The sequence below is a fragment of the Lithobates pipiens genome, unplaced genomic scaffold (genome assembly GCF_037356315.1).
Source record: "Lithobates pipiens isolate NorthernLeopardFrog02 unplaced genomic scaffold, aLitPip1_a1.2 Scaffold_166, whole genome shotgun sequence".
NCBI lineage: Eukaryota > Metazoa > Chordata > Amphibia > Anura > Ranidae > Lithobates > Lithobates pipiens.
Genome location: NW_027507752.1, coordinates 1,623,963 through 1,651,803, shown reverse-complemented (window position 1 = coordinate 1,651,803; position 27,841 = coordinate 1,623,963). Strand labels below are relative to the sequence as shown.

At 44.5% G+C, this 27,841-nt stretch overlaps 1 protein-coding gene across 5 annotated transcripts in view; it reads left to right on the top strand.

The window, feature by feature from the left end:
- RALGPS1 (Ral GEF with PH domain and SH3 binding motif 1) overlaps window positions 1-27,841 on the top strand; it is a 659,487-nt gene that overhangs the window by 174,602 nt on the left and 457,044 nt on the right. For all 5 annotated transcript variants that reach the window (XM_077484871.1, XM_077484870.1, XM_077484869.1 and 2 more), the window contains exon 6: window positions 18,866-18,949. In XM_077484871.1, the coding sequence (XP_077340997.1) occupies window positions 18,866-18,949 (84 nt within the window). The remainder of the gene's footprint in view (window positions 1-18,865; window positions 18,950-27,841) is intronic.

The window sequence follows — 27,841 nt, the reverse complement described above, 5'->3', positions numbered from 1 at the left end:
TACATCAGAGTGTCCCATCCGCACCCTCTTACGTCAGAGTGTCCCATCCGCACCCTCTTACGTCAGAGTGTCCCATCCGCACCCTCTTACGTCAGAGTGTCCCATCCGCACCCTCTTACATCAGAGTGTCCCATCCGCACCCTCTTACATCAGAGTGTCCCATCCGCACCCTCTTACATCAGAGTGTCCCATCCGCACCCTCTTACATCAGAGTGTCCCATCCGCACCCTCTTACATCAGAGTGTCCCATCCGCACCCTCTTACATCAGAGTGTCCCATCACCAGCCCCCTTACATCAGAGTGTCCCATCACCAGCCCCCTTACATCAGAGTGTCCCATCACCAGCCCCCTTACATCAGAGTGTCCCATCACCAGCCCCCTTACATCAGAGTGTCCCATCACCAACCCCCTTACATCAGAGTGTCCCATCACCAACCCCCTTACATCAGAGTGTCCCATCACCAACCCCCTTACATCAGAGTGGCCCACTGAGCCATCGGTCCACCGGGAAACTCCCGGTAGTCCCAATGGCCAGTACATGCCTGCTTTAAAACTACTTTAAGGTAATTCCTGGTGCAGGTTAGTTTACTTCATGTGTATGTTACGTTCTCTGCCGGGAGTTTATTTCTGTCGGTTCCCAGCTGCAGAGCTTATGAGTTTCCTTCCTGTCCGCAGGACTACAGAGGAAGAGAGAAAAAATCTCTCCTATGGGGACACAGGAATACAAACCTCATCTAACCTTTCCTCACTTGAAATACAAGAGTGAGGAGAAGCGTTTTCCTCATCATAATATTCATTATTACAATCTTTATCATTGTCATTTCACACGTAATTTCTGATCTTATTACTGTATAGTGTGTTGGGTGCTTCGTTTACATACAGAATGGAGAAAACTTCAGCGGTGATACAGAATACCTATATATAAAATGTAATTGTCTTCTGAATATGCGCTGGACCGGAGTACTTTTTTTCTTTTTCTCTTTTTCACGTGGAGAAGCTTTTTTTTTTTCTTTTTCTTTTTTTTCTTTTTTCCCCTACATCTTTATCTGCCAACGAGAGGATACATTCAGAGCTGAGAAATGAGGTGTTGGGGAATTGATTGGACACTTTGCTGAATTCTATGTATCCTGTACCTTCAGTGCAGTTTTCTCCACACTGTGTCCTTAAATGCCTCTCGTCTCGCGTATCTCCGGCAGTTTACCGCCAGCCTCCAAACCGCCTTCTGTCCAACTTCTAATCGACAGGTCATTCCGATAATGCCTTCTGGCGTTAACGCTTCCATAATTCCCGGCCGAGAGGAGCCGCCACTTTTCTGTAGGATGGAAAAGTCATAAACTTTGGTTGCCAGTTCCGAGGTATTTTGGGACAGAGTGGAAATCGATTTTCCTTTGATGGCTTAATAGTGTATGTTCAAACTCCGAGGAGAGCGAGGACTGCGGGGACTGCGAGAGGCCTTCTTGTAACGCCATTCCAGCCTCTCTCTCCAGTTTTTCTCTTTAGACTCTTGTGAGCAGGGGCTTTGTACCCTTAAATAACAGGCACATTGGTGCATTGTCCTGTGCGCTGCCTTCTCTACACCGGTGTCCAAAACTGTGACTTTTAAAGTATATCTAAAATCAAAACTTTTTTGGTTACAGCAGGAAAGGTTTAAACTTCTGTCAGTTTTTGTATTGCTGCCAGTGTCCCAATCGGAAGTTTTCCCTTCACTTTCAGAGAGTGAGAGGAAGAGGATTTTTCTTTTCTTAATACCATGCATGACATATTTTATAGTGTTGATTGCTGACTCTACACACAAGGAAAATGAAAAAGGGAAAATGTGGATGGGGCTTGTCACTATTGGAAATGCGGGCGGGACCTGTCAGTTTTGGAAATGTGGGTGCAGGATCTGTCACTTTTGGAAATGTGGGTGCAGGACCGGTCACTTTTGGAAATGTGGGTGTGGGACCGGTCACTTTTGGAAATGTGGGTGTAGGACCTGTCACTTTTGGAAATGTGGGTGCGGCACCTGTCACTTTTGGAAATGTGGGTGCGGGACCGGTCACTTTTGGAAATGTGGGTGCGGCACCTGTCACTTTTGGAAATGTGGGTGCGGGACCGGTCACTTTTGGAAATGTGGGTGCGGCACCTGTCACTTTTGGAAATGTGGGTGCGGGACCGGTCACTTTTGGAAATGTGGGTGCGGGACCGGTCACTTTTGGAAATGTGGGTGCGGCACCTGTCACTTTTGGAAATGTGGGTGCGGGACCGGTCACTTTTGGAAATGTGGGTGCGGCACCTGTCACTTTTGGAAATGTGGGTGCGGCACCTGTCACTTTTGGAAATTTGGGTGCGGGACCTGCCACTTTTGGAAATGTGGGTGCGGCACCTGTCACTCTTGGAAATGTGGGTGCGGGACCTGTCACTTTTGGAAATGTGGGTGCGGGACCTGTCACTTTTGGAAATGTGGGTGCAGGACCTGTCACTTTTGGAAATGTGGGTGCGGGACCGGTCACTTTTGGAAATGTGGGTGCGGGACCTGTCACTTTTGGAAATGTGGGTGCGGGACCTGCCACTTTTGGAAATGTGGGTGCGGGACCTGTCACTTTTGGAAATGTGGGTGCAGGACCTGTCACTTTTGGAAATGTGGGTGCAGGACCTGTCACTTTTGGAAATGTGGGTGTGGGACCGATCACTTTTGGAAATGTCGGTGCGGGACCGGTCACTTTTGGAAATGTGGGTGCGGGACCGGTCACTTTTGGAAATGTGGGGGCGGGACCGGTCACTTTTGGAAATGTGGGTGGGACCTGTCAGTATTGGAAATGTGTGCACGACAAGTCCGTATTGGAAATGTAGGCTTGGCCTGCCACTAGATTGAAAGTGGGTGGGGCTAAATGTGGGAATAAAATCTTTCACCTACAAAAACAGGACATTACCGGAGACGCACCCTGAGATTTAAAAAATATGTTTTCTCAAATTGGGACTTTAAAAGGACCACAAACAATAATCATGAAAAATGACAAATGTATTGGTATGTAAATAACACAATTTCAAGGCAGTAAGATAATAAAAAAACAAATACATAAAGTTCCCTTATCCGAGCATGCAGCCTGGCAGGCCCCAGGAAAAGAGGGGGGGGGCGAGAGAGCCCCCCCCCTGAACCGTACCGGGCCACATGCCCACAACATTGGGAGGGTGCTTTGGAATCCCCCCCAAAGCACTTTGTCCCCATGTTGATGAGAACAAGGGCCTCATCCCCACAACCCTGGCCGGTGGTTGTGGGGGTCTGTGGGTGGGGGGCTTATCGGAATCTGGAAGCCCCCTTTAACAAGGGGACCCCCAGATCCCAGCCTCCCCCATGTGTGAAATGGTAAGGGGGTACAAATGTACCCCTACCATTTCACCAAAAAAGTGACAAAAGTGTTAAAAATGACAAGACAAGGCTTATTAAAGTCTTCTTCTTTCATCTTCTGTTTTTGGGTCTTCTTCCTTCTTCTTTCCTTCATCCTTCGGTTTCTTCCTCCATCTTCTTCTTCTTTCTCCGGTGTTCTTGTCCGGCATCTTCCTCCACAGCGTCTCCTCTTCCTCGCTTCGTTCTCGGGCCGCTCGGCGCAATGGGAGGCTCCCGCTGTGTGACACTTCTTCTGACAGTTCTTATATAACGGAACCGCGTGTCAGAGGGGGGCGGGGTCCAAAATGTGGAAAAATTGAAAAAAAAATTGAAGTGCTGTGAATAGATTCCGGATGCCCTGGAGATGACTGGTCCTCTTAATTCACATCTACATTTTTAAGAGCCTGTGAGATCCAGCTCTGTGTAGATTACGGGACATTCTGGGAAAGGAACGGTCGTTTTTTGCGGATCCGGAATGGCCGCAGACGATGTGTTATTTATTTGGTGGAAATATGTGAGATATTTTCCACTGACTGCTCTGTGACGATGAACGGAGCGCGTGGACAGTGCGGCGTGTTATTCGCTTCTTGTGATAAATGCGATTTAACTCCCTCAAATCACAGTTCAGTCAATCCGTCGCCAATGTGGCTGAATAAGACGGCGTTGTGTTCAACCCAGCTGAGTATTTCTAACAGATATTCACAACCTCCCCTCTTTCTGCAGCTTTTGGTGGAATCTGTTTATTTAATTTCTGGTTTGAAAGTGGAGATCCATCTCTGGTTTTTGCTTGGGCCTTTGCCAGGACCTGAGACAAAGACTGGAAGATCGCCCACCGACAGGGCCTGACTGTGGCCTGAATTCCTGGTTCTTTTCTCCATACAGTCTACTGATGCACCGTGACATCATTGCGAGGAACATTACTGTAGGCTGACCGATGCTGTGTTTTTTTTGTTTCGTTTTGAATAGATAAATAATATTAATTGTGGCACAAATCTTTTCAGCAATGGTTACTTTTGGATGCAGAGAGTTTTGGAGATAGTCTAAGCCCTTGTACACACGGTTGGATATTCTGATGGAAAATGTCCGATCGGACCGCGTTGTCGGATAATCCGACCGTGTGTGGGCTCCATCGGACTGCTTCCGTCGGAATATCTGACCGACAAAGTTTTAGAGCTGGGCTGTAAAATTTTCCGACAACATGATCCGATCGGACCTTGTCCAATCATGTGTAGAGAATTCCGATTGGACAAAGTGCCACGCATGCTCAAATCAAATTCCTACACCAAAGCTATTGGCTACTAGTCTGAACGTAGTTCTATCGTAACGAAATAACGCCATCATGTTACAAACGATCGGATTTTCCGACAACTTTGTCTGACCGTGTGTATGCAACGCCAGTTTCGGACAAAATCCGATGGATTTGGTTGTCAGAATGTCTGACTGTGTGTACAAGGGGCTTATACTGATCAAACAAATGACCCTTAAAGTGGCCCCATCAGTAATTTTCGTCTGTCTATATAACTGACATGTCATGATATACAGCAAAAGCATCATTTTTTCAGAAATTCCTTTTTAATACTTTAAGAACAGTCCCTGAGCTCTATTCCAGTGGCTTTACTTTGACTGAGAAGATGTCCTCAGTCTGTTGGCAGAATGAAGCGTTTCTTCAGTCTACTCTTCTCTGTTATCATTCAGGCTGTACATTGTAACTTTGTAGCAGGTCGCAAGGTGAGAAGCTGCAGCAGGGGTGGCTGATCTGTGCATCTCTCTCTACAATAGCTCATCTTTCTACACGGATTGCTGTTTATTTTTCCTTGCCAGTGTATGGACTGAATGATTAATGGGACTCTGCCTTAGATTTCCCTTTTCATTTGTCCCTCATTTTTCACCAAACATATGGTCACTAATTATTTATTTATTTATTTTTTTGATCACATATGATTTGAAACACTATTGGAAGTTTGCTTTAGTTATAGTTTTTTATTCTTTCACTAGCATAAAATTATTGTGAACATTCTTTTTTTCACAAAAGGATTACACCCCTTTCACACCAGGGCGTTTTGCAGGCGCTATAGCGTTAGAAATAGCGCCTGCAATCCGCCCTAAAAAAAGCTGCACCATTGTCTCCAGTTTGAAAGCCCCGAGGGCTTTCACACTGGAGCGGTGCGCTGGCAGGACGTCAGGAAAAGTCCTGCCAGCAGCTTCTTTGGAGCGGTGAAGGAGCGGTGTGTTTACCACTCCTCCACCGCTGCTCCCCATTGAAATCAATGGGGCAGCGCTGTAAAAACGCCGCTATTGCGGCGTATTGCCGGCGGTTTTAACCCTTTCTCGGCCGCTAGCGGGGGTAAAAGCTCCCCGCTAGCGGCTGAAATGCGCCGCAAATCCGGCGGTAAAACGCTGCTAAAAATAGCGGCGTTTTACCGCCCACGCTATGGGCGGTGTGGTGAGAAAGGTGTCTTATTGTTCACAAAATATTTGTTATATTCATATATTTGTATTAGCGCTGCATCTATTTTGGTTTATTTTTGGGATATTGCATGTAAATGGACGGAGACTTCACCTCCCTCTTATTCTAAAACACAGGCTGTGGAAGGGTGTTACACAGCCTGTGACTGCAAAAATCCGCCCACACCATGTTATTGCCAAAATATAATAAATCTATGATTTCAAATATATATTTGTATGACAATTTAAAACCATTTATTGATATTATTTATTTTTATTCTGTATTCCAAAGGTTGTTTTTTTGTTTTGTTTTTTATTTGACTAGAAGCTCCTGCTGCTTATTTTTTCCTGCAGACAGTCTGGGAAAGAGTCATGTGACGGCTGTATATCAATTAGGAAAAAAGATACTTAGAATTTTTTATTTTAAATAAAATAATGACAGTGCCATCATCCACATACAGGAAGAGAAGGAATAATGTCAATTAAACAGTGTTATGTTTAGTATCACTTTAAGCGCATTTTCCCCCTGAAATTTGTGTTTGATAAATGGCTGCGCAAATATTGTGCAATGTACAAAATTGCAAACAAGCACGGTTTTATTCTCTGCTCAGGGTCACCGATTTCAGAAAATATATAATCTTTGGGGGTTCTAAATAATTGTCTAGCAAAAAATTTAGATTTAAACATGTATGTGAAAAATTTCCAAATTCCCCTGGGGCTGCAAATGGATAACGCTAATTCTGCTTCCGCTAATCCTAAACCCTAACTATGAACGCAAACCTATCCCCTATATCTATCCCATAGCCTGAACACCCCCCAGAATGTAACCTTTTCTTCTCAACATGCAGCTCTAACATTTAACCACTTACTGGGCACATATCCTATCCAGACCTATTTTAAGCTTCCAGCCCTGATGCACTTTGAATGACAATTGCTCAGTCATACAACACTGTACCCAAGTGACATTTTTATCATTTTTCCCCCCCAAATAGAGCTTTCTTTTGGTGGTATTTGATCACCTGTGCGATTTTTTTTTATTTTTTGTTAAGAAAATGTAAAAAGGGCAAATTTAATTTTTATTTTTTTTTAAAACTGGTAATTTTTGTCCGTCATTGATGTACGCTGATGAGGCGGCACCGATAGGTGGCAGTGATGGGCACTGATCGGTTACTCTGATAGGCAGCACATCTAGGTGGCACTGATTGGTACCACTGGTGGCCATTGTTAGGTGGCACTTGTGGGCACTGTCAGATGGCATAAATTAGGTATAATTGCCTCTTCCTTTTCGGGACCCTTGTCCTTTTAACCACTTGCCACCCGCCCTATAGACAATTGACGGCTGCAAAGTGGTTTCAAAATCCTGATCGGACGTCATATGACGTGATCAGGATTTTGAGCCGCTGCGCGCCCCCGGGGGCGGGCATCGCGGCGATGGTTGTTGCGGGGTGCCAGTCTGACACCCTGCAACTACGATCTCGGTAAAGAGTCCCCGACGGAGACTCTTTACCACGTGATCAGCCGTGTCCAATCACGGCTGATCACAGTTTAAATAGAAAAAGCCGGTGATCGGCTTTTCCTCACTCGCGTCTGTCAGACGTGAGTAGAGGAGAGCCGATCGGCTGCTCCTCTGAGAGGGGGGGGTCTGTGCTGAACGATTATCAGCACAGCCCCCCAGAGGATGCCCACTCTGGACCACCAGGGACACCACCAGACCACCAGGGATGCCCAGCTCAAGGTAATCTTACCTAGACCACCAGGGATGCCAGTCAGTGCCCACAATGGATGCCAATCAGTGCCCATAATGGATGCCAATCAGTGCCCACAATGGGCATCACTGATTGACATGCATTATTGTTTGGCACTGATTGGCATTCATTAGTACAGTATAACATAATATAAAGCCGCCTATCAGTGCCCACCAGTGCCGCCTATAAGTGCCCACCAGTGCCGCCTATAAGTGCCCACCAGTGCCGTCTATCAGTGCCCACCTGTGCCGCCTATCAGTGCCCACCTGTGCCGCCTATCAGTGCCCACCTGTGCCGCCTATCAGTGCCCACCTGTGCCGCCTATCAGTGCCCACCTGTGCCGCCTATCAGTGCCCACCTGTGCCACCTATCCATGCCCATCTGTGCCGCCTATCCATGCCCATCTGTACCACCCATCCATGCCAATCCGTGCCAGCTATAAGTGCCAATTTGTGCCACCTATCAGTGCCCATCCGTGTTGCCCATCAGTGCCACCCATCAGTGCCGCCTATCAGTGCCTATCAGTGCCGCCTATCAGTGCCACATATCAGTGCCCATCAGTGCCGCCTTATCAGTGCCCATCAGTGCCGCCTTATCAGTGCCCATCAGTGCCCATCAGTGAAGGAGAAAACGTACTTATTTACAAAGTTTTGAAACTGAAACAAAAAAAACATGTTTTGTTTCAAAATGTTATGTATTTTTTTATTTAGCAAAAAATAAATACCGTAGAGGTGATCAAATATCACCAAAAGAAAGCTCTATTTATGGGGAAAAATGATAAAAATTTCATTTGGGTACAGTGTAGCATGACCGCGCAATTGTCATTCAAAGTGCGACAGTGCTGAAAGCTCAAAATTGGTCTGGGCAGGAAGGTGTTTAAGTGCCCCCCCCCCCGGTATTGAAGTGGTTAAGATGAGCCGGGGATCGTCTTTTTTCTCCTCCGCTGTCAGACTGAGGAGAAAAAAAAAAGATCACCGAGCTTTTGTTTTGATCATGTGATCAGCTGTCATTGGCTGACAGCTGATCACATGTTAAGGGGCCGGGACCGGCCTCTTACTTGGATCGGTGATCACCCGTGTCTCAGTAACTCGGTGATCACAGCGCACACCGTGTAGGGCACGCGCAGGGAGCGTGCACAGGGGAGGCCGTGATATGACGGTCTCCCAGGAATTCAGATACGCGCTGTGGCCGGCATTCGGATGTCAAGTGGTTAAAGTGTATCTAAACACACACTGTTTATTTACATTATTCCTTCTCTAAATGTAGATGATGGCACTGTAATTATTTTAATAAAAATCTATTTTTCCTTAAAAAAAAAATGACAGCTTTCACATGGCCCAGGTCTTTCCCAGTCTGTGGGGAAACAGTAGCAGGAGGAGCTTCTAGACCCCTGCTGCTGGTCACATGTTCAAAATGGGGGGAAAAAAAACTGCCTTTGGAATACAGAGTAAAAATATCAATAAATGGTTTAGAAAAATTCGAAATATATTTAAAATGAAATCTTTTGAATTTGTTTTTGGCAATAACGCATGGGGGGGGGGGGGGGGGGATTTCTACCAACATAAGCATTTTATGGCTTTAAAAATAAACAGGGCGGTCACAGGAATTGTTCAGGGTACGTGATTGGTAGGCAGATGGGCATGTACTGGAGGGCGGCACACAATCCCAGCAGTAAGAAGGGTCACTGGTTCGAATCCCAACCACGACACTACCTGCCTGGAGTTTGCATGTTCTCCCTGTGCCTGTGTGGGTTTCCTCCGGGTACTCCGGTTTCCTCCCACAATCCAAAGACATGCAGGTAGGTTAATTGGCTTCTGTCCAAAATTGTCCCTAGTATATGAATGGGGACCTTGGATTGTGGGCTCCTTGAGGGTAGGGACTGATGTGAGTGTGCAATGTACAGGGATAGGGACAATTGTAGACACTCACTCAGGTTGAACTGGATGGACTGGTGTACTGAACTATGTAACTATGTACTTGTTACCACTTCTGCAGAGGTTTAAGTAATATGTACCTGTGTATGCATGCTAGCAAACATATATGCGTACATTTAGCAGGAACCTACACCAGATCAGCAAATGTATCTGTGCTGGAGGCCAATAAGGGGTTAAAGATGGTGTCCAGAAGCTGATACCAATGCCTTTATTTGACCCCCATCCTCATCTAAGATGCAGTTTTGTCGGGTAATTGTTAATGTGCTGTTGACAAGACCTCTCTGAGTGTTTTTCACAGTTGACAGGAGATTGGATATTTGTCGTGGTCTTCGTTGCTTTCCTTCCAGACGGCAAGTTCAATAAGTAGGAGACTGACAGACAAACACAAGATTTTCTGTAGCATCTCTGTGTAAAGCTACGAGGAATCTTCTCTAGTGTTTACCGACTGAGAATTCCAATTGAGTTTCCTCTCAAAAATGAGCAATGAAAAGGTTGAAGTCATCAGCTTTATTAGGAACTGGTTACACAACAAATGTAATCGGCCCATATTTGCTCTGCAGTGATAGAATCTCTCCTTGTTCTCCAGAGGAAAGTAAAAGTGATGTAAAAAACAGTAAATTCTTCTTATGCCGCGTACACACGATCGGAATTCTCGACGAAAAAAGCTCTGATGGTTTTCCCGACGGAATTTGGCTCAAGCTGTCTTGCCTACACACGGTCACATCAAATTCCGATCATTTATAACGCGGTGACGTACAACACGTACGACGTGATTAGAAAAAGGAAGTTCAATAGCCAGTAGCCAATAGCTTCCGTCTCGTAGTTGAATCTGAGCATGCGTGATTTTTGGTGTGTCGGAATTGCATACACACGATCTTAATTTCCGATAGTTTTTCCGTCTGGAAAATTGAGAACACGCTATCAATTTTTGGCTGGCGGAAATTCGGACAGCTAAATTCCAATGAAGCGTACACACGGTCGCATGTTCCGATGAAAAGCTCTCATCGGTCTTTTTCTGGCCGGAATTCCGATCGTGTGTACGCGGCATAGCCGGGAATTACGAACGTGTGTACGCGGCATAAGACCAGAAGGTATTCATATCTCATTCCATTACATATCTCAAAAATAAGAGGATTATTCCTCATTTTAGGACAGTCCGTAATGTCATTGCTTTACGCTCCATTGCCCAGATGCACACCTAGAACCTTCCGGTGTATAGTGCAAATAAAGGGAACTGGGGCAGCCGTTCACACTAGCCTCCTAGACCAGACCCAAACCAAGGAAAATGTTGCTTGGACTATACTGGTACTTTAAAGTCAGACAAGGAAGAAAAAAAATATGGTTTTAAGATTTACTAATGTTTAATAAATACATAAAAGGACAAGCAATACACAGAACATCCTAAAATATGAATCATTATACACCCCAATATAAATGTTGTTTACAGATACTCAAAGAGAGTTCAATTCTAGTGGCGTACAGGGTCTCCTCTACTAGTTTCGCGGAACACCCGCTTCTTCAGGAGGATATCTATATAAAATGTAATAAACGATATAAAGGCCATTAACAATCAGACAAATAATATATAGAAAAATCGAAACATCAGTTGGGTAATGGATATAAATCATTACATAAGGGAAATAAGGAAATCAACTCACTCAAGATTCAAAAGATAGCTTTGAAAACAAAAGGTGGACCCCTATCTTTTGAATCTTGGGTGAGTTGATTTCCTTATTTCCCTTATGTAATGATGAAACTCTCTCCAGAGATGAACCAGATCATGAATTGTAGAGAGTGAGCAATTTTTTTTGAGTTGGGGGAGGGAGCAGTTCGCTCCAAAGGATATTTATCCAAAGACGGGTTCAGGGCCAGGTTTGAATCTCCCCCAAGGAGTAGAGTACCTTTTGCGTGGGATATCAACAAGCTACAGACGATCAAAAAGGGGCCCAGGTTAGAGTTAGGAGCATAATAGGTCATGATGATACTCTCCGTATCTTAGATAGTACCTTGTTATGATAGGTACCTATCATCAGCATCCACTATCTGTTTGGTGCAACTAAAGTACCCCTTTTTGTTTGGTCGGAGCATTGGCCAAAAAAACTTGAGGATGCTGGGCTTCAAAATATTTAGGGCACGAGGAAGTTGAAAAGTCGGTTTCATGTAAACAAGCTATATATATATATATATATATATATATATATATATATATATCTGCTGCTTCTTGTGATACTTAAAAACGTTTACCCTTTTGTGAGGGGAGTTCGTGCCCTGAACATTCAGGGACTACCAGTTTAGCGTCATAGTGAATATGACAAACGTCTAGAATCGGCTCCTCTGAGCACAAACCCAGTGGACTCAGGGGGAGAAAGAATGAAAGGAAAAGTGAGTCAAGTATAAAGCAAGAAGAAAAGATCTTGTTTAAAGGTATAAAGTGGCCGAGTGTTACTCTGAGGAAAAATAATCCAAACAATAGAGTTGCGATTGGTAGTGGGGCAAAAGGCACACTGAGAGGTCGGAGATTGGCCAGGACTGTCACCCGGGCCAAGGTCCGGCACATGTAGGGGAGCAGTGGCCCGTCGGGAACCACTCGGCATATTTCTAAAGTAAACTTGTCATTAATACATAAAAATGTAGGCACAAAGCATATTAAGCAAATATTGACAGGAACAACCCAAAAAAAGGAATGGAACAACCTCTTAACCATAGTAATGTGACTTTTAACCAAAGCCGGTGTTACACCCAGGAGCACCCAAGTACATATGGGTGGGTCCTGGGCGAAAAACCCTGAGGCCCATGGCTGCTGGGATTCAACTTGAAACATGGAGGTCACAGCCTGCAATGGGCAAGATGTTCCCATAACTTGAGTGGAGACATCCAGCACATTATGTGAACAGTGGTCATCAACCCTGTCCCATAAACAGGCCAGGTTTTCAAGATAACTGAAATCACAGGTGATATCATTTGCTGCTCAGTGATTGCAGTATTCTAGTCTGCATCTCCTCAAGGTAATATATAAAACCTGACCTGTTAGTGGGCCCTGAGGACAGGGTTGATGACCACTGATGTAAAGGACCCTCTCAAGCTACAGAGCGGGTACTCTCACCAAGAATAACAGGCAGCAATAAAAAGGAGGAAAAAAAAAGGGGGAGCATAGGGTATAATCCCCAGCAGACCAAATATCATCTGCAGTGGAGTATCAGTTCTACATGACCCAGTGCTGTCATCTCACAATTGGGGCAGCCCAGGGTAAAGGATCCGTCGAAGGGTATCGGAATCGGTTCCTGTGATTTTCTGCTCGTATTCTTGAAACGGTTCACACCAGTCTCATTTCTCCTTTGGGTGACAAAATTCTTGCTGCTCAGATATACCCAATGGAAAGAGGCTTTGGACCCACCTGTCTGGATTTCATTGTGGAGTTACCAAATTCTCAGGGCAACACTGTTATCCTTATGGTCGTTGACTGGTTCTCGAAAATGTCTCATTGTATTACACTTAAGAAGTTGCCCACATCTAAGGTACTGGCTTCCGCTTTTGCTCGGGAGATCTTTCACTTACATGGGCTACCCAAGGTGATCATCTCGGACAGGGGTAGTCAGTTTGTGTCCCGGTTCTAGCAAGCCTTTTGTGCACAGTTGGGAATTCAGCTTTCTTTCTCCGCTGCGCATCACCCGCAGTCTAATGGTGCCGCAGAGCGAGCCAACCAGTCCTTGGAGCAGTTTCTATGTTGCTATATTTCTGACCATCATAAGACCTGGTCGGACCTCTTACCTTGGGCGAAGTCTGCTTAAAACAGTGCCATGAAATCTGCTTCCCGATTGTCCCCGTTAATGATGAACTAGAATTTCCAACCATCCATGTTGCCTGACTCATTTGCTCCTCTGAGCATTCCTGCGTTAGAGCATCCCATTGGTCTCTGCTCCACTTGAGTACAAGTCCAGGAGTCCTTGCAACATGCCAATGATAGGTACAGACTCCATGCTGACGGCAGACCCCTTGCCAGCATTTGACTGTGCATTTAAAGTCATGGTGAATGCAGCTGTGTGGAGCTGGGGCCTGTGGCAGGAAGATCTTGCTACCTGAATTCCTGAAAGTTATAACAAAAGAACAATTAAATCCATGGCATCATAATGCTTCCAGTGGATGTTTCCTGTACTATTCCATGTCAACTACTGTTGTGATTTAGCTCCACTTGAAAAGTTAAAATCCCATAAAACAGAAAAACCTCACAAGCATTTACTCTTTTCTTTTTTTTTTCTCTTTAGCTTGTGTTTTTAAATCGCTAAAATATTTTTACTGCAGCCCCTTGGGGGTTGTCTGTTTCAATGCTTAGTTGGCATTGAGTCTTCCACACTCCATTAAAAAGAAAACCTATTGAGTTGAGTGACTTATTTTTATAACAGGGTGGATTGGGGGGTAGTAACTTGAAAAGCCGCACTGTGAATTCATAATGCTTCTTCTGGCAATAATCCGTAATAAAGGACCAGGATAATTTACTTTCCTAATAGTTCATTCTGTGTTTGCTAAAGCCTTGCTAGGGGACATAAGAGATGTTTACAGATCCTTCAACCCTTAAAGCAGAAAAATATCAAATTAAAACATGACAGGTTTTTGCGTTATAGTTGTGTACCATTGGTCCATTCCTGACAAAAAGCCAAATCAACAATATGCACAGAAAGAATGAAGAAACTAGTTTTAACTCACTAAATCTTCTTAGTAAGAAAAATAAAGGTCAGTTTTGCGAGGTCTTCCCAAATTTCCTGTGATGTATATTTAATTGTTGCATGATTATACAAAGGCCAGCAATGCTCACTAGCCTTGAAGCATTATTAACACCTGATGCAAGACTGAAGGCCCATTTACATTTTGCAGTGCATTAATCCACATTAACGTGTTGCATTAAGGCAGGCCAATCGCAAACACTTAACATCAGTCTGTTGGGGTGCTATTCACAATTAAGGGCACCGTAATGCAGCAACACATGTAGTGCAAAGTGGTAAATGGGACCTAATGGGTTCTTAGAGCGGAAACCTAACTTATAAAAAAAAAAAAAACTTGCAGGTAGTAAAGCCTACCTATGGAAAAAAGGAAAAAAAAACGCGCTTACCTAATCAAAAAAAAAAAAAAAAAAAAAAAAAAGCTGCAATGCCCAAATGTTATACTACATTCACAGAAAAAAAAAAAAGAAAGTGGGCTGCGCTAAAAGAGTTTGTGAGATATTCAGTCAGGGAAGAAATACTAAAAAAAATGAAATTAATTGATAATTTCCCCAATCATATAAAGAAATATGTGCAAAAAACAATTATATATATATATATATATATATATATATATATATATATATATATATATATATATATATATATATATATTGTGGCAGCACGCAGGTAAAGTCACCTGGTTGTATCCAGGATGGGAAATATGTGTGCCCTAGATTCAGGCTTTATGCAGACTTTTACAATTAGAGGGGAAGAGTTAATGAGCCCAGCTGTAGTAAGTGGGCTCATTAAGGCCTCTACAAAAAACCCCAGCATGCATAGGGAGATGCTCCATCCTGGAATCAGTTTTGTGTTGTATAGACTGGGGAGTGTGATACCTGTTCTGTGCGGTGAGTTAACGCCTGTGTGGCAAACCCCTACAACAGAGACAGGGACTGGTGCTGCACAAGGCTGCACTCAGTTGTTAGACAGGGAGTCTAAGTGTGTAATTAGAGGTCAAGCTGACCAGGATTTATTTTCATGTTTTATTTTGGTTTGGCTGTTATATGTTTCACTGCATGTAGCATAAATAAACTGCATCTTTTGTTTTTTTGCACCTACAACGCTGTCTGCTGTGCCTAATTTTGTGTTGTGAACCCATCCAGGGGGTCACACACACCCACTGCCGAGCTAACCCCCTCACAATATATATATATATATATATATATATATATATATATATATTCTCCCCAATATTGCAAAGGAAAAATGTGCAAAAAACAATTCATGCATATATTGTGCTAGATAACTTATTTAAATGGCTAAAAACGTGTTGATGATGGAAAACAAGTAATAATAAAAAAATATATTTCTTTATATGATTGGGGAAATTATTAATTAATTTTATTTTTTTAGTATTTCTTCACTGATTGAATATCTCACATTCTTTTAGCGCAGCCCACTTTTTTTTTTTCTTCAGTAAAGCCTACCTGCCTGCTTACGAAAACTGTAGAATGTAGTGTGAGCTGTGCATGCGTATACTATCTTGGCATGCCTTGGTGCCAGGTTAAATTGACTCCTGTGCCCATGTGGGAGTTACTTCATCCCAGTCTGGCCAATCAAGATGGCTGAAGATACCAAATCTAAAAGAAGACCGGTAAGGAAATTTGCAGATGTTGCATAGATGAGGGAAGGTCTTTTCTACCTTTCTTTTAGTTTTGAATAGAATTTGGAAGGGTTTCACCCCCCCCCCCTCTTTTAAATGCTTTTTGTGTTCACCCTGTGGAGATTTACCCCCTATGTATGTCCTGGTAACCACAGTCTCTAATACTGAAAGTGGTGAGAAATCCACACTTTTTCTATAAGAGTTTCACTTTCGATAGATTTTTATTGAAAAAAAAAATAAAGCATAAAATGGCTTTTTCGAATTGCCAAGATGTTAGACAGCTGGAACATAGCTACGGAGAGTGAAAAAATATCCAAAAGTATGAATAACATATTGACCACTTCCCGCCCACCCTAATGTGGATTGATGTCCGCAATGTGGCTCCGTTATCCTGACTGGTAGTCATATGACGTCCAGCAAGATAATCCGCGCCAATCGGTAGTGCGGTATGTCACTCTGACACATGGCATCTCCGATCGTGGTAAAGATCCTATGATGTAGGCTGTTTACCATGTGATCAGCTGTGACCAATCACAGCTGTTCATAGCAGTAACCATGAAGTGCTGGTAATCGGCTTTGCTCGGTTCGCGCTGATGGGCAGAGCCGATTGGCAGCTCTCCTGTCCCGATTGGCAGCTCTCCTGTCAGAGGGGACGGTGTGCGCTGATAACCAACGCATTGATTATCAGCGCAGCCCCCTTTAGAAGTGCCCACCACAATGCCAATCAGTGCCCACCAAAATTCCAATCGTTGCCTACAAAAATGGCAATCAGTACCCATCCATAATGCCTGTCAGTGCCCTTCACAGATGCCAATCAGTGCCCATCAGTAATGACTGTCGGTACCTCCTCATCAGTGCTGCCTATTAGTGGCCATCGGTGCCACCCATCAGTGCCGTCTATTAGTGCCCATCAGTTCCACCTATTGGTGCCCATCAGTGCCGCCTATAAGTGCCCATCAATTCTACATACTAGTGCCTCCTCATCAGTGCTGTCTCATCAGTGTTTGTTAGTGCAGCCAAATCAGTGCATGTCAGTGAAGCAGAAAAAAAAACAGAAACAAAGAAAAACTTATTTTTTTTTCAAAAATGTATTTTTTTTTTTAGTTTAAAAAAAACAAAACACAAAAAACCCCAGTGGTGATCAAATACCAACAAAAGAAAGCTCTATTTGTGGGAAGAAAATAATAAAAATGTTTAGTTTGGGTACTGTGTTGCATGGCATCGCATCGCAATTGTCATTCAAAGTGTGACAGCACTGAAAGCTTAAAATTGTCATGGGCAGGAAGGGAGGAAAGTGCCCTGTGTTGAAGTGGTTAATAAAACAAATCTTGTAGCCTGCAAGGTAGAGTAGGTATCAATGAGCCAGGTAAAATTGTTGCAAGTCATGAAACAATAAGCAGATTGTCAGGAACCATGAAACAGACAGAGACAGAAGTACAATCAAATCACACTTGTTTATTAATAAAAATAAAAAGGTAAATAGAAAAAGCGTAGTCAAGCATAGCCAGAGTCCAGTAGCCAGATCAGGTAGTCAGCCAGTCCAAAGTTCATAAACCAGATCGGGTAATCGGCCAGTCCAGACGTCAGGGATCCAAGGAGAGCAACTGCAAGCAGGATAGAAGCCAGGAGGGATGTCAGCAAGCCAGTCTTGAAACAAACAGCAGGAGATGGTTCCTAGTGATGTGAGCTGGAAGGCTTTAAATAGGCAGGTGAGACGAGCATCATCGGGAACAGCTGGCAACTGTGGAAAGAGAAGAGAGCTGGAAATTAGCCGACAGCTGAGCGGCCAGCCCAGAGGAGGAAGGGCTAAGCCAGCCCTGACACAGATCAAAACATCAAGTCTGAATAAACAGCACGATCATGAGATTTTCCGTATAGAGGTTCCGAAGTCTGAATCGTATGCTTGTGCAGTGACTCAAATTCTTCACATCCCCGCCCCCCTCTCTTCTTAGGGTAGGTTCACATCTGCGTGGCGGGGTTATGTGCAAAATTACATGTGTTCCTGATCCGCAGAGAAGCGCGCTGCACTTCAGCAGATTCGCAGGGGTGCCATTAATTCTTAATACACCCCCCACACATCTGCACCTATAGCCATTAAAAGGCCTTAGCTACTAGACAGGATCACCACAAATGTATATGGAAGCCACGCTCTGAGCAGCCCTGAACACAAGAATATGTGGACAAATTGGAGTCCAGTTTTTTGTTTGGTAAAACTATAGTGATGTCATATTTAAAAAAACTGACAAACATTGTTTGCCTTAAGGCTGGGTTCACACCACAGCGATGTGGGAACGCCGCGAATCCGTGTCGTTTTCCCGCATCGCATGACTCCCGCCGGCAGTTCACACTGCCCTATGCGAACTGCTGGGAGTGTCAATGAAAAGTTAATGACACCCCCAGATCCGTCCGCATATCGCAGTGCGATCTGCAGACTCGCACAGGAATCGGATCGCATGGTGTGAACACCCATGCGATCCGATTCTGTTGCGGACCAAAAAAAGGGTCCCGTGCGAGTTTGCTGCGGGAGCGATGCGAATTCAGCCATACTATCTGTATACTATCTGTATACTATCTGTATGGCTGTACTCGCATCGCTACGGAGATCGGATGTGATTTGCACTGCAGTGCGGTGCGAATCACATCCGGATCTCCCCCCGCAGCAGTGTGAACCCGGCCTTAAAGTGGAAGCCGCCATCTTGACCTCTAATGATTCTTCAACTGCCATAATGCTGCACATGTGATCAGTTATGACACCAGCCATTGGATGGTTTGAAAGTTTGGTTGAGAGCACAACCAATGTGAGTGTTAGCATTTCCGGCATGCCGGGGAATGTAAGTGTTTTTTGAAACTGGGTTTACTCCCCCTTTAAGTGGTCTAGTTTTTTCTTTTTTGAGTTGTTCAAGCTGTGCTTAATCCTGAAATTAATCTTTAATGGTAATCTTAAATGTTTTTTTTTTTTTTTTCTCACAAAACCCAGGACAGGTAAACTGACACGACTTGTGTTCTGTTTCTAGGAGCTTGGCAGCTGCGGATGGAACAAAAAGGAGAAACACAGCCTTGCCCCGAACGTCGTGGCCTTCACAAGACGATTCAACCAGGTATGAAGCATTTGGTGGTCGCCACAAACTGACCCAGTTCAGGTCATTTTCTGTCAGCTTGAGTGTTGAAAAGCTGTGAAAATAATGAAGAGAAGCTAAGTAGTTGTCTTAAGGCTTTTTTATTTTGAGGCTCGGCAACATCTGGGAGAATTCATCTTTTTGCTTGAAATAAAAACAATTGGTTTCAAAATTCTAAGGCAGGTTTGAATCTGGTTGCTGTAAACAAATTAATGGTATTGACATTATTTCAGTCTTTTTGTATGTGAGAAACAGCAAGGATCCTGCAATGGGCATGTTTGGGAATCCCTTTATGGCAGGCATATCCAAATTCCGGCCCGCGGTTCGGTTTTGAATAGCCCGCGTGGTTATTTAAACATATATATCTTTTGTGGCCCCTGGTGATCTCAGCACTGGGGCCACAAAAGATATATAGTCCGGCAGCCTCGGAAGGAGGAGGCGGGACGAGCGCCGTGCACACAGGAGGAGAATTTCCTGTTTAAACGGCAGCCTCTGTAATAGGAAGTCCCGTCTCTGCCATTGGACGACTGTTCTGTCCATCAAAGGAGGCGGGACTTTCTCTTAAAGAGGCCGTTGTGTAAACAGGAAATTTTCCTGTAGGATATCTTTGGCGCTCGCCTGGCCCCCCTCCGTGGCTGCACTGATGGCAATGGTGACTGCATTCCTGGCAATTGCAATTGTGGGGCTGCATTCCTGGCAATGATGGCTTCATTCCTGGCAGTGTTTTGCCTTTTTATTTGTCTCCTAATCCACAGTTGCAGGAGAGAACGCTACATACTCTAGGGGTAGTTCATGCTCTCAGGATCTACTTGAGTTGTTGGCACAGGTCAGGAATCCTGGTTTGTGCTGCCAGAAGAGCCCAGGAAGGGCAGGTGGCTTCCAGGTCAAATATTTAGCAGTGGTTCTGCTAGTCTATCGTTGATGCCTATGGTTTAATTGCCAAAATGCAATTTTCCGCTAGACAGCTATTTGGTCTTTGGTTTATACATCTACAAGATTTTTACCATGTGGATGTTAATAATGTAGAGGATACTGCCTTTTTCCTCAGCGTGTTACCAATAGCAGAGTAGGTCCTTCTCTGGTGGCTGTTTCTGTGAGGGTGTCTCCCTCCCCTCAGAAGCATTGCTTTGGCATGTCCCAGTTAGTTATTATGGCTGCTCTGTGACCCGTGGTGTACGATAAAGAAAATAGGATTTTTCCTACAGCTTACCTGTAAAAATCCCTATCTTGGAGTACATCACAGGACACAGAGGTCCCTCCCCTCTGGTCTGGGAAGATTATTGCTTGCTACAAAACTGAGGTATGTACTTCCTGTGTAGGAAAGGTTATATGTGGGAGGACTTCCTGTCTTTTTGGTGTGCCAGTGTCCATTCACCTATAGGTGGCGTATAACCCAGTTAGTTATTATGGCAGCTCTGTGTCCTGTGATGTATGCCAAGAAAAAAGGATTTTAGAGATAAGCTGTAGGAAAAATCCTATTTTTTATTGTATGTGTTTTGGTCATTAGAATTTGGTTAGAATTGTCCAGAAACTTAGCAGGGGACCTTCTACAAATACTTGCAACATTGTAACAGAGCTATTTAGAGCTTTTCTACTATGGGATTCACAAACCCTTGATTAGAATGATGAATATACCTTAAGCTTAAAGCTGTGTTTGCAACATTTCGCAGATAGGCATCTGTTTATCATCTATGAAATCATCACCCCCTAATGCACAGATGGAACTCAATTACTGATGATATATGTTTGTATAATCTTTCATCTCTGTTCATATAGAGTGAAAGCTGAGGTCACTTCTTTCCATATTACCGAAGTAGCTGCCGTTGTATTTCATGTCACTATGAGAAGACCTTTTTAAGACAGACACGCTATGAGGAATTACTGGAAACTGTGTGTCAGGCATCGGGGTCCATGTTAATACACTGACAATGTTCTCTTTATTTTATAAGTAGAAAAGGAATTTTCAAGTTGAAGTAACCCAAAGAAGCCAATGGGAAATTATAATTGATGTGAATGCAAAAATCTGATTGGCGCACAGCATTTTGGCTTGGCGTATTGCCTTATGCAGTGTGGAAGTGCAAGTGGGGAAAGTGCATGGCTGACAGAAAATCAAATCTTTATACACATTGTAAAATGCATTCCAAGGTGCAGGGGGCACCTATCGTACAGGACCCCGGAATTGATTTATAGCACATGGGTTATTTTACCTCCCTCAACTGACGCTTCTATCAAGGTGTGGGATTTAATAATAAAAAAAAAAAACAGTAGGCAAAAATGGCTTAGGACTAAGTGGTAAATTTCACCCAAGAGCAATCACCAATCATCCACCAAGGCCTTACAAAACTTTGGCAAGGAGGATGGATGGATTAAAATGAGTACCGTATTTGCCGGTGTATAAGACGACCCGGCATATAAGATGACCCCCTAACTGTACAGGTTTTTAAAATGTTTTGCCCGTACTCACCGTTTAAGACGACCCCCCATTCCGAGGCTTCCGACGCTTCATATCCCTCTTCTTCGTTCTTGCTGGAGCCATTTCCTTCTTCCTTCTTGCTGGTGCTGGAGCCAATCATGGCGAGCAATGTATTCTATTAATGAATACAAAGCCTGCTGGGATTGGCGGAGGCTGTAACATCATCAGCCCGCGCCTCTCTGACTCTCAAAGCCAATCGGAGCAGGCTACTGTGTGTAGCCTGCTCGGATTGGCAGAGATTGCTACTGCAATCCGAGCAGGCTCTGTATTCATTTGAATACATCGCTCACTGGGATTGGCTCAGTGGTATATACTGTATGTAGCCGAAGCCACATACAGTATTACCGGACATCCAGAAGGCATCCCAGCAGATGACCCCTCCTTTTTTGCTCAGCTTTTTTAAGTGTAAAAGGTCGTCTTATACGCCGGAAAATACGGTAAGTCATTTTCACGTGGATAAAATGTTTCTGTCCTTCCATCTGCTAGGACTAAAAAAATATGATTGACCAGTTGGAAAGGTCTTTCAATCTTTACACATAATCTCCCCAATGGTTTTGTTTAGACTTGCGGTTGGGGGTGGAAAAAATGCGCTGGTAAGCTGCGTTTTTGCTGCCTGACAAACACCCCCCCCCGCCCATGGAGCAGCATGGAGGGGGTTGCCCGGACATCGGGGAGGTTGAGGTGGGGTGAGGGTGTCGGAGCAGCGCGGGGGTGGTTTAAAAAAAAAAAGAAGGTATCCCTCTGTGCCTATCATGCAGCATGAAAATCCGGCAGGAGGGGGGGGGGGGGGGGGTGGGAGAGCCGGCTAGCAGCTGCAGGGCACCTGAGCATCAGAAAAGTAGGAGGGGGGGGGGGGTCGGAGTAGCACTGGGGGGAATTTGTTTTGTAGTTTGATCCCTCTGTGGTTGCCCAGCAAAACAAACAGCGGGTGACAGGGCAGAGGAGCAAATCTGACCGCTGCAGGACAGCCACAGAGAAATCAGAGTTTGCCTCTTGCAGAGGTGACTGAGCCCCCTGGTCCTCTATGGGATCTCTGAAACCTTTTCAGGTCACACAGACTTTCCCGTTACACCCCTGTTGGAACAGGCGGTGTATGCTGGGAACATCCTGGCAGGACTTTTTTGCCTGCTAAAAGGTTTTCCCTTTTATATCCCATGGATGAAAAGGTTGTTTCAAAATGGAGCATGCCAGCCGTAGATGCAGCAGTCTCTTCCTTAAACAAGAACTTAACTTGTCTGGTAGATAACGCACAGGGCTTGAAAGACCCTGTTGACAAGAAATTGGAGTTATTATTTAAGGCTTCCTTTTCTTTGGCCAGTTCAGCTATTCAGCCAGCTGTTGCAGCAATTGGTATTTGCCAGTCCGTAAAGGGTCAGGTAAAAACGTCCGGATAGGCCTAACCAGGAGGATGATCTGCCTGAATGTAAGACAGATATTTCTCAAGTGCTGTGTTTTGCTGTTGATGCTTTCAAGGATTCAATAAAGAAGATTTCTCGTCTTGCTGTCTTGTCTGTACATATGCGCAGACTTTTATGGTTTAAGAATTGGTCTGCCGAGCTTCCTTGTAAAAAGTTATTGGCAGGTTTCCCGGGGAACGTTTATTCGGTGATCATTTGGACAAATATATCCAAAAGATTTCTGGAGGTAACAGCTCTCGACTTCCTATGAAGAAAAGCACCAAATGTCCCTCATTTAAAAACCCAGGGACTGCTTCCTCGAATGTCTCAGCATCAGGGCGATTCCGCCGCCAACAGGGCCTGGGTCCAAAATTCTTCTGAACCCAGCACCAAGTCCTCTTTTTGAGGGGATGCCCCCATTCCATCGGGTGGGGGGAAGGCTGCTGCACTTTACGAACATTTGGAAAACAACAATTCAGGAGGTGTGGGTCAGCTCAATTATTTCTCACAGTTACAAGCTGGAGTTATGGGGGGTTCCCCCCTCAGAGGTTTCTAAGATCCAGCGTCCCCTCTCTCGTTCCCTATTGCTTCAGGCACTACATCATCTAGTGCATCAAGGAGTGATTGTAGAGGTTCCGATATCCGAAAGGGGCACATGGTTTTACTCACAAGGCCCATTTTGGACTTAAGATCCCTGAACAAGTATCTATTGATACAGTTCTTTCGGATGGAGTCTGTCCGCTCAGTAGTAATCTCACTCCAGAGGGGAGACTTTTTTAGCCTCCATTGATATAAAGGATGCGTGCTTACACGTACCTATATTTCAGCCTCATCGGAGGTTCCTACGTTTTGCAGTAGAGGAACATCATTTTCAGTTTGTGGCTCCACCCTTTGGGCTTGCTACAGCTCCCCGGGTGTTCACAAAGGCCATAGCACCAGTACTGGGTCTTTTACGAGGGATCCTGGTGCTTGGGTATCTGGACGACCACCTGCTCAGAGATCACTTAGTACAGGCTCTAGAACACAGTAAGGTATTTGAAAAGCTTAGGCTGGATCATAAATACCGAAAAGTCAGCCTTCAGACCAGCTCAAAGTCTAGATATTTAGGTCTGATTCTAAACACGGTCCAAGCAAGAGTATTCTTGCCACCCTGAAGGATCAGGTGCGTCAGATTAGGGGCACCAGACAACCCTCCATTTGGCTCTGTATGAGTCTTCTATGGAGGATGGTATCCTCCTTCGAGGCAGTGCCCTATGCCCAGTTCCATTCCAGGCCTTTTACAACAAGACATCTTGTTGCCTTGAAACAGAATAAGAAAAGCCCTGGATTATCCAATGTGCTTATCTCCTCAGGCATGCTTAAGCCTGGTTGCAGGATCAGAACCTGCGAAAGGGCCTGAGAGTAACGACTACAGATGCCAGTCTCTCAGGCTGGGGAGCGAATCTAAACATGGCTACATAGTTAGGTTGAAAAAACAAAACACAAGTCCATCTAGTTCAACCATAAAAAAAAAATATATATATATATATATATATATATATATATATATATATATATATATATATATATATATATAGATATATATATATATATATATATATATATCATACAATCCCATATACCCAATCCTATACCCACAGTTGATCCAGTGGAAGGTGAAAAACCCACCAGAAAAAAAAAAGTAGTAGAAAAAAAACCCACCAGTGAGAATCTCCTGTTTACTTGGTGGTCTGTGTAATAGGAAGTCCCGTCTCATGGGCTGCCATTGGACCACTGTTCTGTCTATCATAGGAGATTCTCACTGTATGTAATCTGTGCTCGTCGTGCCCCCTTCCGTGTCCCTTTTAGGCTACAGGTGGGCTCTGATCAGGCTGCTGCATTGAAGGCAGTGGTGAGGCTGCTGCATTGAAGGCAGTGGTGAGGCTGCTGCATTGAAGGCAGTGGTGAGGCTGCTGCATTGATGGCAATGGGGAGGCTGCTGCATTGATGGCAATGGGGAGGCTGCTGCATTGATGGCAATGGGGAGGCTGCTGCATTGATGGCAATGGGGAGGCTGCTGCATTGATGGCAATGGGGAGACTGCTGCATTGATGGCAATGGTGAGGCTGCTGCATTGATGGCAATGGGGAGGCTGCTGCATTGATGGTAATGGGGAGGCTGCTGCATTGATGGTAATGGGGAGGCTGCTGCATTGATAGCAATGGGGAGGCTGCTGCATTGGTATGGATTGTTGAGGCTTCATTGATGGCACTTGTGAGGCTGCAGATGGACGTTGATCAGGCTGCATTGATGGCAGCGGTGACGCCTAGTGCATTAAATGTAAATAAATATGGTGCTGCGCTCCTGCCGTGCGAATAAAGCCCAGAGCAATCTCAAAATAATCCCTGGTGTGAAATAAATTAAATATATATAAGTAATAATATTTTCAAAATATCTTTAAAAAAAATAAAAAACACTAAATACTCAATCATCAAATCAACAAATGGAAAAGAAATTATGTGTATAACTACTGATAGCAACAATCAATATTATAGAGGTATAAAGTGTTCGATCATATAAAGTGCAATAGTGAATAAATAGACTTAAAAAATGTGCAAATAAAAATAATAGGATATAAATATATATTGTGATATATATCCCAATAAAGTGCAAAAAAAAGTGTCACATAAAGTGCAAAAAAATATAGCAATCAATACATAAGAAGTCCTCCAGTTGCTAATAAAAAGACTTCATTCATTTGCGCCAAAACAAGTGTTCAGTGCAAATCATCCAATGTGTTCGCCAACCGGTGTATGAGCTAAACAATTACCTTACAGCTGTAAGGTCACACAGCATGAACACTAACTCCTGGGATGGATGGGGAGAGAGGAATACACAATCCAATAGCGCACAACTCGTCCTATCCTGGCACACAATATCCATGGTAACTATGAGAGAATGCTCAGAAGACAAACAAGGAGCCGGCCATGGTACAGTATTTTGAATAAAACATATAGTTTATTAAAAAGCACACAGGCTACTCACAGATTTAAAATGGTTTTTACACATGAAAACAGCAGCGAGTGGTCCGCTTGTGCATCTACGTCACTTCCGGTATCCGTCTCCTATCCTACGCGTTACGTCACTGTCACGTGACTTCGACTGGGAGGCTAGTGCATTGATGGCAATGGTGAGACTGCTGCATTGAAGGCAGTGGTGAGGCTGCTGCATTGAAGGCAGTGGTGAGGCTGCTGCATTGAAGGCAGTGGTGAGGCTGCTGCATTGAAGGCAGTGGTGAGGCTGCTGCATTGAAGGCAGTGGTGAGGCTGCTGCATTGAAGGCAGTGGTGAGGCTGCTGCATTGAAGGCAGTGGTGAGGCTGCTGCATTGAGGGCAGTGGTGAGGCTAGTGCATTGATGGCAGTGGTGAGGCTGCTGCATTGAAGGCAGTGGTGAGGCTGCTGCATTGATGGCAATGGGGAGGCTAGTGCATTGATGGCAATGGGGAGGCTAGTGCATTGATGGCAATGGGGAGGCTAGTGCATTGATGGCAATGGGGAGGCTGCTGCATTGATGGCAATGGGGAGGCTAGTGCATTGATGGCAATGGGGAGGCTGCTGCATTGATGTGGATTGTTGAGGCTTCATTGATGGAACTTGTGAGGCTGCAGATGGACATTGATTAGGCTGCATTGATGGCAATGGTGAGGCTGCAGATGGGCACTGACCCTTATTTTGCTTCAAAGTTCCTTATTTAAAATGTAAGTTTTTTTTTTTTTTTTTTTTTCCTGAAACTTCCCTCTTAAAATGAATGTGCGTGTTATACACTGATGAATACGGTATGTTCTTCTGACTAGAAACATTGAAGCTCCCGAAGAACTGACAGTTCAGGTCGCGAACACATGTAGAGCAAGCAATCCTTATAATCTATGAGGCTTGTGGGAACAACCAAGAGGAATGCATACACCTCCGTGCCGCCATTTTTTTGATATTCTTAGCATTGCCCCGCAGGAAGTATATGATTTGGTATATCCTCCAGGAAAAAAACACTGTGTATTCTTTTATAAATTACCGTCCTCTAGATGTATGAATTTTATGTGAACTATTAAAATTTATACTTTTTTTTTTTTTTATACGTGCCTATAAAGTACATTTTTTCCCAATTTCAGTATTTTCGGCTCTCTATGAAGCCGATTCACATATCTCTGGGGTGGCTGCGGAGAGCCTTGCACAGGATCGCTGTGCGTCTTTGGCTCAGTTTTCAGGGCCAAATTCAGGCAAAGATTTGGCCCTGATTTGCCCCTGAAACAGAGAACAGGGATGGCACCAGACCCGTGCTGCGATCTGTGGCTGTCTGCAGTGCGAACCCAGCCTTAATGAGAAGAAACTCTGCTGAATTCCATCAACCAATCAGGTGTAAGCAAAAATGCTGTTTCCCCACCCTCCCCCTTCTTGCACGTGATTGGGTGGTGGTTGCAAATTGTAGCTTTACCTTATTTAATAAGCTCTGGAGCAACTGCACTTGCAGCGTTCCACCGCATTTTGCAAAATGCACAGTCTATTTGCCTTTAGTAAATTAACCCCCTTAGTCCTTTAAATTGAGACATGTACACACTATAGAGGGATATGCTTTGTTCATATTTTCTTTCTAAGGTTTACAACCACTTAAAGCGGTTCTCCACCCTAAAGGGGAAGTTCCGCTAATCTGATCCCTCCCCCCCTCCGGTGCCACAATCGGCACCTTTCAGGGGGGGGAGGTGGGTGCAGTTACCTGGATAATCCAGGTATCTGCACCCACTTCCGGGCAGACCCCCGCAAACACCCCCACCTCCTTGTGTTCTGAGAAACACACAGTTCCCAGGACACAGCGGGGGACCAGAAGAGACGCGCAGCGTGACTCGCGCATGCGCAGTAGGGAACCGGGCAGTGAAGCCGCAATGCTTCACTTCCCGATTCCCTGACAGAGGATGGCGGCGGGGGCAGCAGCGAGACGATCGATCGCTCGTCATCTGCCGCCGACATCGCTGG